This window comes from Lagopus leucura, unplaced genomic scaffold (genome assembly GCF_019238085.1).
Source record: "Lagopus leucura isolate 7727_CA_CO unplaced genomic scaffold, USGS_WTPT01 Super-Scaffold_1, whole genome shotgun sequence".
NCBI lineage: Eukaryota > Metazoa > Chordata > Aves > Galliformes > Phasianidae > Lagopus > Lagopus leucura.
This window is the reverse complement of record NW_024962250.1, coordinates 31,750,123-31,761,719: the sequence shown is the minus strand read 5'-3', so window position 1 is coordinate 31,761,719 and position 11,597 is coordinate 31,750,123. Positions and strand designations below refer to the sequence as shown.

The following is an 11,597-nucleotide window of genomic DNA, read 5'->3' as shown; positions in this document are numbered from 1 at the left end:
GCAAAATCCAGCCTTATGTCAAAAATCGAATTGCCAAACGTGGAAGCAAGAAATTGAGAAAAATAAGTAGTTATTTGCACTACCTCATATGGATCACTAAACTGTAATGCCCTGTGTTAAAACCTATCAAAGCTGTTGCTAAGATGATTAAAACTACACAGTCACAATATTTTGATCCAGATTTCAAACTATATAAAAATTCAAGGATAATTGGAACCATGGTTTCAGTATAGTCTTATCACTTACCAGAAGTTAAAGGAGCACAGACTACAAAACCAATGGAGTACATTTTTCTTATTTCTTAATTAGAATCTGCCATTTTCAAGAGTGTTCCGATTTTTGTTCCTGAAAAATCCATTTCCACAGAACGTTTAAAAATGGTATATAAAATAAAAACCTCACCTTCCATTCATGCCAATGAAAACAAATTAGAAGAATTTAAGATGCTACATGTGAAAAATGCAAGTATACAGTATTATGGCTGAAAAGATTCTCTATTTGCCTCACAATGGCCCAGCTACAATCTGAATGTCAAAGAACATCCCCTTCACAGAATGGCACAGAGACAATTTTCTATCTGTAAAGGACATTAAGAGGTATGGAGAAATGCATTGCATTTGCAATAAATCTAGGTGGCATATTAATTATCCCACTCCCCACACACAGAATCAATTTCATGGCAATTTTGAGTACAGATTTGTGAACGTTAACAGGAGTAAAACAATGAAGTACAGACACCTTGTATTAAAAAAAGTTTTATACTTATATATAGTTTTGTTTCAATAACATACAGTTATAAAAATTCAGTTCAAAACTCAGTCTTAAACATAGGAATCCCAGGAGCACAGACTTAGAGACTTCATAATTAGCTCCAAGTTTTTCCCTTAAAACTGAGAGAGCATTTTACAGGAAGTTGGGCTGGTAATATCTGCCTGTTTCCAGAAAAGTCAGTCCCATCTGTCTTGTGATCTTCCCTCTCTTGCATGTAAGATGCTGTTTTGCCTTGAACTGTATATCAACAAGGAAATATAGCATTGCTTGACCAGCACGAGTGACCAGGGCAAGGAGCTAAGCCAGTGACAGTCTGGTTTAAGAAAGCTAAAATAAAAGCTACATAAGAGGGGCAATAATTCTCTTCAAGTCTAGATTCTCACACCAGGGTTGGACTAGATAAATACCAGAATATTGGCACAGAAAGGGCAGAAATTCGTCACCAGGGCCCAATGAGAGAAAGAGAGAGGGAGAGGGAGAGAGAGAGAACACTTATTTACTCAGCAGCTAATCACAGAATCCTCTTAACTGCATTATGAAAGCATATGTCTAGTGGTCCAAGAAGAAAAGATAACAGTCTCTGCTGCCTACAACAACATCACAACAAATATCACATTGCATATCATGGTTTATTCCCTCTGAAATACCAAGCTCTTTGATGGATGAAAAGTTATTTTGCTTGTTATTGCCAGATCTTGATTTCTCCAGCCCAATCAGAAGTCGCAAGGAGTGATGGCAATACTGGGTGAAATACTGCACTCACACAAGCTTCTCTATGTGCCGACAAAGTACGAACAATCCTAGAAGTATGGTAGTTGTAGAAAAACACTTTGCCATCTGAACTTCCTGTCACCAAAAGTGTTCCATCCGGAGAAAATTCACAGCCCACTGCAAATCCTTCCACCTGTTAAAAGAAAAATCAATAATGGTGTAACTCCTGATTCTGATCAGGGAAGTCAACGGTGGTACACTGAAGAATGAATGTAATACAAAAAAAATGCATATTTAAATAAATACGCACTAAGGACTTGTCTAGGTTTCTATTAAGGCACATCCATACCATAAACTTATTTAATCAGGCTACTAAGTATCCAGAAAGCCTTTTAATAACTGTTTTCTTCAGAGTGTATATAATTCAAAATTGCACATAGGAAAGCAAAGGAAGGCAATTATTACCAATCACTGATTTATCAACAAGCCCTATTAGCAGACATATTAAAATGCAGATACTTTGCTCTGTCTCACTTCTGGACTTGGATAATATCATTCTGGTGAAAGAAAATACCTTATGCCCTTCATATCTCTTCTTTTTGTTGATTCGGTAAGGTCGCTGGGAGGAAAACAATGCCATATAGTTCCCATTTGTCTGAGCAACAAATGTAGACTCTCTTGGGTGCAGAGCCAGACTTGGACAAGTGTAACGCTCCTGAAAATAATTATTAAGCATGAAATAAGGCATTTGTTCAAATGAACTAGGTTGTTTTTTTTTTGACAAATTTGAAAGACCATAAAGTCATCCCCATAAAGAAACTTATTACAATCCACAAAAAGTCTTATACAAAGTCAAATATTAAATCAAATATCTACCCCAATTTCCTAGAAAATGATCAAAATCCCACCTTCCTTTGGAGTAGCATAATTAAACAGCAGAACCTCCAAAGGATAGTACACAAAGTTACTGAGACACCTTCTTTCAGCTCAAGGATAACTGAAGTTCAAATGTGGAAGCAAATCCCCCTCATACATACCTCTTCCCACCCACATAGGGTGGGAAAAGCATGAATGATCTTGTTATGGGGTTTGGAAGAGATGAACTGGGAGGACAGTTCTGGATATTGCCAGGAATTGAGCACAGCAATCAAATAGCATTAGGTGTTGTACCTGGTTGACAAAGAACTGCATGCTTTGTGGGGGAAACTGAGTCTAACTGGAAGGGGTCAAACAGTGTAGAAGAGGAAAAAAAACTGTCCAGTTCACAGATGGTGGGCTGTGTGTATTTGCTATCTGTTTCTTTGGTGGTGGATAGGGAGGTTGTTATGAAAGACAGCCTCCTCTGATTCCAAACCTGACCGCTCTGTACATTATTTAGAGTTTTTTGTTTGTTCATTTTTTTAATTGCCGATTCAGGATGATGAAATATTTAATAGCAGACAAAGACACAACTGTGCAACTGTGGAAATTAAACACGAAACAATCCCATTTGATCACCTGCTACATGTCTTTGTCAGTAGAGAACTGTTCATTCCAGCCAAAAGGCATCTGTATACAATCCGATCATATTATATTACATAAGATATTAGACTTGGGTTTTCAGAAATGATCCAGGGAGTTGGAATTATCTATTAACTTCCTTGATAATCTCCTTTGAAGGTGTCAGCTTTTCTAGACAATTTAGTCCATTAAATATCTCGCTTGGACAGATTTCTGAAATAGTGTACCTGCATTGATAAAAGTAAATTTTGCCTCTGTGATTATGTTACACAAGATATCAGTATGCATGTATCAGGTCGCTGTTATTATGCAAATATTAAATATAATTTGTCAATAGTCTTCATTCCATCTAATTAAAAATGTATCATTTTGCTATCCTAGGAGAAGTGTCAGAGAAGAAACGTGGTGCTACAGCAACTACAACCATTGGTAAGCGAGAATAGCACTGCAACGTTTTTGCCTAAACGTGGCTTAGATGTTAAAGAGTTTATTTTCATTGCTAGTTCACTAACACAAGGAGATCTATCAGTTTTCCAGGTGGTTTTTAAAGATTAAGTAAATGTTGTTAAAGTATGAAAATAAACACCCTGCAACTAACAGGGTAATTATGATTCATACAATGATATGAAAAAAATGAAAGTTTTGCTTTTGTTCTAAAAGATTGACAGCCATGAGAAAATATATAATGACCCAGAAAATAATAAGTTGTTAATCTTACGTGAAAAATCTGATTGGAAATTTTTGCAGCACTTTGGAAGTCCCATGCAATGATGGTACGATCAGCTGAGTCTCGGCTTACTGCATCTGTGCTTGTAAGAAATTCTTTTCCTTCAGGAAGAAAGAGTATATCCAAAGTCTGTTGTACTGCAGCTTTGTACACTCTTGTCACCTAGTGAACAAGACAGTTTGTTATTTTGAGACAGATTAGAAGAGCATGATAATACGTCCTCGGTATTAATACTCATCTCCAGTCAATTATATATATTTTTAATATGTAAAAAAATATTTTATTTTTAAATATTGAAGTGCTAGCATATCAAGTAGTATGGTAATATATGTAAATAGTTCAAAAACCGGAAAATAACATGAGATAGAAAAGAAAGCAGTTTGCATAATTTATACATTATATATACATAAGATTCTTAAGGAATTAGAGTTGGATCCAAAAAGAGCTGTAGATGCTACAGTGCTGTGGAGATGAGCCACACAAGCTCCCTTCTATTTTACAAACTCGGTGTGCTCTGAGGATTACTTTGGGGAATTCTTCTTCCAGGAAATTTTACAAGTTTATCTTTTGGTCTTCTTGTTCTCAAAATCTTCAGCTAGTTACAGAGGCAGGGAAAGGAAAGCAACTATGTCAGCAGGAATTCACAACTTAAAGCACCGGTCAGGAAAGTGAATATTGTTGTTGATCAGTCTAGATTTAATTGTAAATCACTGTTTATGACAGGGAATTCAGGACACTGTCCCAGTCCCATGCTGCTGTGTAAGGAAGCATGCACACCTAGTAGGTACATACAGATGTGCTCCAAAGGTCCTGTTTTTCTCCTTTGTAGAAAATAACCCAGTTCACCAAGGATTCAACCTGACATCCTCTCCTTTAAAAAAAAAAAAGAAAAAAAAAAAAAAAAGAAACCCAAGCAGAGTTTGCTCTTCTAAAGTGCTGCCAGAGATGGGGATACTGGTGACAGCAATGCTGATGACAAGAAGGTTCAGTGCTTTAAGGACTCGGCAAGCACACTGCCTTTTTCTGTAAGGAATCAATCCCACGCCTCCTACCAAGGTTCCGGCACAAGGCAGCCTGTGCTGCTCCTAAAACAAAGGTACTTGAAGCCATTCTGCGGAGAACAGTGGGCAGAGGAAAAAGAGTTGTCAATGCTTAGAAGTACGACTGGGCTCTGGAGTAAATAGTGTGCCTCATGCAACAGCTCCAATTGTGTAATTAATTCACATGAACAATCTCTAGAGAAGTTTGTGATATGAAAGCAAATACTAAAGTTCTCAAATCATTTTCCCAAATTAAAATACCTTTTAAGTATTTCCCTTGTGTTTCCCTGTTGCCTTCTCCTATTATCTCAGCGTCAATAGGCTAACTGTCCTAAGAACAAATCAAGATCCTCTTTTAGGCTTATGCCAAGGGCTGGATACATGCAGAAATGGATCCTCAGCCACAGGATTCTGAATATTTCAACATCCTGTGAAGAAGATCTAAAGAACTGCAAAAGATTTTCAACTATTCTAAGGAATATATGAATAATTTTAAATTTCCTTTCTTTCCAACTTTCTTCATGCAATTCTGCATCTGTGTTGTCTACTTTGAATCTTGAAAAATCAATACCTTTGATTTCCTTTTCTGATTTACCTTTACTGAAAAGAGACTTCAAGGCAAATGGCCAGATCAAAGTAGTTCATCTGTGAATACGCTGATCTGTAAAACTAGGACACTGGAAGACTCTTAGTTATTAGCATCTAAAACTTTCTTTCCAAAATAGCTAAAACATAACAACCTCCATTTCCAACACAGTGTTCAGAGGTTAGCTCTTCTTGCAACCTCACAGAATTACCAGCTGAGCAGAGACACTGTTTGCAGTATTGCATTGAAATGGTTCTCAATTTTGTGAGGCATTCCAGTGCCTGCCTAATGTCTGTAACATAGCATATGGCTGCTAAGTTCAGGGGCCCAGAGCTCCTATAGATACCATTAGAACAGATATTTTTAGAAAAAAGAATAATCAGGAATTGCAATGAAATAGTCTAGATTATAACTCTGTTCTTTACCTAATTAACAGAAGAAAAATAATTTACAGCATCAAAGAGCACAAGAACTTCTCAATTCCCCGCCTCAAGCTCTTAATCTATGAGAGTCTGGAAATGTTCAGAACAAGCTGATCCTACTGTAGGGTAGAGAGACACCAGATGATCTTCAGAGGTCCTTCCAGTTCTGCTTCCTGTGATCTCAGCACGCATAGGTATGGTAGCAACTACTCCAAGTGATTTTCTTAGACTCCGTGAAATGCAGTTTGGGAACATAACGTTTGAAGAGCCTTGGTCATGTATCCTGTACACACTCCAATAACATCAATAAGATGTAAACTTGCAGACAAAATATCAGCACGTTTTTCAGCAATATACCTGCATTTTTAAGATAGAGAATATACAACTGTGCTACTGCACAAGTCAATTTTTCATCCTAGGAATTTGCATAATATGCAAAGCAATTAAACTTTGTAAAGCCAAAACTGATATTTGCATATTTATAGCTTCCACTTTGTCTATGGAGAAATCACCATGCATAGCTATTTCTTCACCGAGTTATAAAAGGAAGCCCACAGTTCATTAGTAAAGTAGAAAATCAAGCTATTTCATAGGACCCAAAAAAAAAAGTTAAAAAGCAAATAACACTCAATTTATAATGGCTGCCTGTAATATGAAATGGAAAACCATACAGAATCTTGACAGCTGTAGAAACTTCAGAAGAACTGAAATGCATGTAAGGAAATTGTCTCAGATCTAAAGAGGGGAGATTTAGGTTGGATATAAGGAAAAAGTCTTCTACAGTGAGAGTGGTAAAGCACTGGGACAGACTACCCAGAGATGTGGTCCTCGGGACTTTCAAAGCCAGCTTGGACCAGGCTCTGAGCAACTTGGTCTAACTGTGGATGTCCCTGTTCACTGCAGGGGAGTTGGACTATAGGCGACCTTTAACGGTCCCTTTCAACTTGAAGGATTGTAGGATTCTATGGCAATGTGGAAATACTTTTTAAGTTTTGGTGAAATTCAGTATGGCCCTTACATGAACTGCCATCATCAATTCAAACATTTTAATTGCTAACTATTAAGCATACCTGCTTGTCTGCTAGTCAACAAGATTTCCAAACAAATTACTCTGCGCATCCTAGCTCTATACTGGGAAAATGTCATTAGAAAAATTAGTATAAAAGACATTTTTTTTACTTTTGATATGTACCTCAGAAAAACCACGCTGTTTAATCATCAGAACATGTAGTAAAAACTGACTCGGAGAACAATAAATCAATACTTTGAATAGCAGATGGGAACTTGGAATACATATTTATATTTATATTCCCCCATAAAGACGGCTTTCAGAAATAACTAATTGTAAACAACCAAGCTCTGAAGAGTACTCATGATAAAACCTTCTTTGTTCTACCTTAGCCAATAATTCATGACATGCCTGAGGAATTTGCTTCAGTTTTCCTACCCTGCTGACTTTAGATTGTTAATAACAAACTTCTGGCCTTTTCCTATTTTCAGATCTATTGCCCATGAGCATTGGAAAACCACAATCCACTAGCTCAAACTATGCACTTCACGGACATAAAATAAATCCTTTGAAAAGGAAGGCCTAATAGGTTCTAGTGTCAACACAAGTTGACATAATAATAAGGCTTCTTTACAACGGCAACAGTTCCTGGCTGCAGGCATTCAACTAGAAAGGTAATTTAGGCAAATTAAATCATTTTCAAGTAGATTCTTATGGCTCCAGGGATTCGAGAAGCATGCTGTGATGCTGAATTCAAGCTATATATTTTGTACAAATATTCCATAATACTTCTCTGCATAAAATATATGTAGTGCTCGTTACTTTGCTTCTCAGGAAGCTCAAAGCCTCCAGACGAGCACCTCAGCACATGGGGCCATCCCAGTCCTGTGCCTGTCACCCAGGACCTCCCCTGCACCTCACCTTCCTCAAATCCCTCAAGCTTTAGGCAAGAAAGAAATGTGCCTGCACAGACATTCTCTGAGAATTAGGAGATAAGATCTCATAAACGATCTAAGCTGACAAGGCAGATGACTAAACCTTGCTCTGTAGTTCCACACTCACAACAAAATGACAACAGTGTGACAAACACAGCTTATGTTTTTGATTTCCATCTAAAAGCTACAACAGCTGTTTTAATCAAAACAGCTGACAGTATCATAGACAGGAAGTAATTTCATGTCGCCTTAAAATATTTTAACATAAGAATGGTATATAGCATAAAAGAGGTGGGCCTCCATGAAAACCTGTATTTCAACAAGGCAAGTTCAAGGTCCTACACCCAGTTCAGGACAATCCCAAATATGATTTCAAGCTGGATAAGGAATAGATAGAGAATAATTCTGCCAATTACATGCATTTGCAGCCCAGAAAGCTAATCAAATCCTGAGTTACATCAAAAGAGGTGTAGCTAACAAAGCAAGAGAGGTGATTATTTCCCTCCGTTCTCATGAGACCCTACCTGGAGAACTGCACTCAGGTCTGGAGTGTGCAGCATAAGATGTGGATCTCCTAGAGTAGGTGTAGAGGAGGGGCATGAGAATGATCAGATCAGAGGGCTAGAGCATCTCTGCTGAGAAAAAAAACGGCTGAGAAAGCCTAGAGAAAGCACCAGAGAGACCTTAGTGCAGTCTTTCAGTACTTAAAATGGGCCTACCAATAAGATGGGAGGATTTTTCATCAGGGAGCATAGTAATAGGACAAGGAGTAATGTCTTATACTAAATAGTGGTAGATTTAGGTAAAATATAAGGAAGAAATTCTCCATGATGAGTGGTGAAGCATTAGAAAAAGCTGCTCAGAGAAGTTGCAGATTCCCCATCTGTGGAAGTGTTCAGGGTAGGCGATACCCCGCCCATGGCAGAGGGTTGGAATTGGGTGGTCTTTAAAATCCCTTCAAACCCAAACCATTCTCTAATTCTGTGATTTCTCATTATTATATTGAGAAAAATATACTGCTTTTGTATTTAAGTTTTTGTGTTGTTTGCAACAATAACAACAACAACAAAAAACCACTAAGGAATTTTCTCTGACAGTGAGAGAAAAATAACTTTAGTTTTCTAAGGCATCGAAAAAATCACCCTATTTTAATTACACTGTTCTTCATAATACCACATACATGACAATGTACTGGTTGTTTCCATAGAAACCAGAAGTACAAGTTGTTCCACCAATTTCTACAGCCTTTTTACATATTTATGTACTATCCAGAGACAAATTCATTAGGTCTCCTAAATACATGCTACTTAAAATGACTGCATCTCATCTTAAAGAAATTGCAAAAGAATGTTTCCAAGGAAACAAACGCACTGCACTTGCACTCTAAATTTATTAGATTTTAAAACTGCTTTAATGACTTAGGCTTACTTCTTTATAAACTCAAGTACAGAGATATATATCAACAGTACTAAAGAGGATCTTTTTAAACTTTTTTTAAAGGTAAAGCTATAGATGGCAGTTGCAATACTGCAGCTAAGCAGAGTTAAATCCTGATAAATAATCCAACACGGGGCAAAAAAAAAAAAACACCCTGTTGATACTTTACTTTGCCCTTCGTTAATAATGAACTCAGTGCATTTCTCATCTAATTTTAAAAATTCTAAATAACCATTTTCACAAATTTTCTAGTTAATTAACCACATCATTCATAAGGCCTAAATTTCAAGAAGGAGATTTTTGTGTACATCTCCAAACCTAAATTTTCTAAATTTTCCCTTAGACTGCCCATCACTGCAACCAACTGACTTTGTATTCATCCTTTTGGAAACCTTCCTGATAAAACTGTTATTCATCTCTAAAGGCAGCACCTTTGTATTCTTTTGTACTCATCCCGTTTCTGTTATGTCAGTGGCTATTTCTTCTGCATGATGTTCTACTCCTTTGTTACTGATGATTATGTTACCACACTATTTTTTCTAACAATATTTATTTCACAACAGTTAGGTTAGTTCCTACCTTCTCCAGTTTATCTAAATGCTCTATCAAAGTGCATAAAAATAATCTTAGAGTGACATCAATTAAGTTTTATTCCTTTTTTTCCTATATCTTTAACAAATCCTTTCTTCCCAATACGTTCTATGACTGCGTCAGATCGTACCCCTGGTTCTCCACTGTCTGATTCTGCAGTTAATTTGCATTTATGGATGTCTAGAATTTTAAACGTTAACTAAAAATCAGAATTAGAAAGCAGCAGAGCCATAGTCCTGTCACCTTTTCTTTATTCTCTCTTCAGATTACTGCATGGTACTATCTGGACTTCCTGTGGTGACAGCTGTAGCACGTAGTTCCTCCTAAATTTCCAGCAGGCTCAATGGATTACAAGACGTGATCAGCAGATTAGGGTTAGAATCTCCTCTAGGCTCAAAAATATGACCACATCCAATAGGTCAACAACCTATTCTTCCATTTCTAACAGATCTCTCCCAGAAATATTATGGGCTTCCCTAATTTTAGAAATCCATGTGAACATGAAGCAGTTTGTGAATGTTTACAAAACGTTAAGAAATGTTCATCAAAGAACAATGTAAATAAAGGTAAAATTCAGAAAATTTAAATGAATATTCAGGCACAAGTTCTTGAGAGCTGTATGTCCTTCCAGCAAAGCTAGCGAATTCCTTGCTTTATAATATCTAAACCTTCCTGACACTTGCAAATAAACTTTTCTATTCAGACTGACAACTCACTCATTATTTAGGAACTTGAGCTTCTTTAAAAGTAATATCAATACTGCATTTGACTATTTGAAGTCTTGTTCTGATATTACGATATAATCTTAGGAATTATATAAAAAAAGAAAAAGATCCGTAATCATATTTTTCTTTGTGAATACAAAGTCCTTAAGTGTTGAGTTGACAGGTTTAAGTCTCAACCTTTTGCTCTCCCTGGTACTTCAAGGAATATTAAAATTTCAGGTAGAATAAATAAGTTGTTGGAACATACATTGTCTCCAGACTAAAAAGCTAGTATAAAGCCAAAAGAGAGTGACTGTGTAATCCATCTAGCTTTTGCTGAGCAACTTAAGATAGTCATGGACAATTCAAAGAATAGGAATACCTTTAAAACTCATAACTACTTCAACATCTTGGTATTCTTCTTATTATTGCCCAATTCCTTTTTACATGGACTTTTACAAGGTTTTTCCAAGTTCAGCTCCAAGGTCCAAAGGTCCCATGGGGACTGTTCAAAATCCTGCTCTCTCCTTGGTTGAGGCTGCAGATATCTGCATTTTTGTATTGTTTTCACTTATTTGTCTGTTAACATAGCAGCACAATTAAAAGTTTTCCAGCCTTTTCACAAAGCCTTTTCACAAACGACTATAAACATTCTCCAAATAATTCATAAATATAATCAATCCATTATACAGCAATATATGGCCTCCAGAACAATCTCTTCTCCAGAAAGACTAACTAGGTTTAACATAAAGAAATACCACTATAACAAATCTGTACTTTTTATTCAACAGCCTCTTTTATCCTTTGTTTTTTCCATGCTTTTATTACTTCTGTCTGTAATTTTGAGAGGCCCGTGTACTCTACATTTCACTAAGCAGTTAACAACTGTTCCATTCATTCATTTCTCAGCTTAGCTTTATCCTGAAGATTATAGCTTTCTTATTGTTTTTCCACTCCTTATCTTGCTCATACCCAACACTACATTTGAAACCATTTTTCCTATTTGCAAAAAACAGGGGTAGTAACAAATGTATGTCAGCATTCCTTTTTTTAATATATCTGCCTTTCTGATTAATAGCATACTGTACATTTCTCAATGTTTTAGTAGCTAAAAGACTTCCCCAAGTCTATCTTCATACATTTTCACTGGCACTTAAAAATCCA

General features: G+C 36.5%; 1 protein-coding gene across 2 annotated transcripts in view; it reads right to left on the bottom strand.

Moving 5' to 3' along the window:
* Positions 1–742: 742 nt before the first annotated feature.
* WDR25 (WD repeat domain 25) overlaps positions 743–11,597 on the bottom strand; it is a 56,887-nt gene continuing 46,032 nt past the window's right edge. For both annotated transcript variants that reach the window (XM_042869683.1, XM_042869687.1), the window contains exons 5-7: positions 3,701–3,871; positions 2,057–2,197; positions 743–1,675 (exon numbers count right to left, since the gene is read on the bottom strand). In XM_042869683.1, coding sequence (XP_042725617.1) covers positions 1,454–1,675; positions 2,057–2,197; positions 3,701–3,871 — 534 coding nt within the window. In that variant the 3' untranslated portion in view covers positions 743–1,453. The remainder of the gene's footprint in view (positions 1,676–2,056; positions 2,198–3,700; positions 3,872–11,597) is intronic.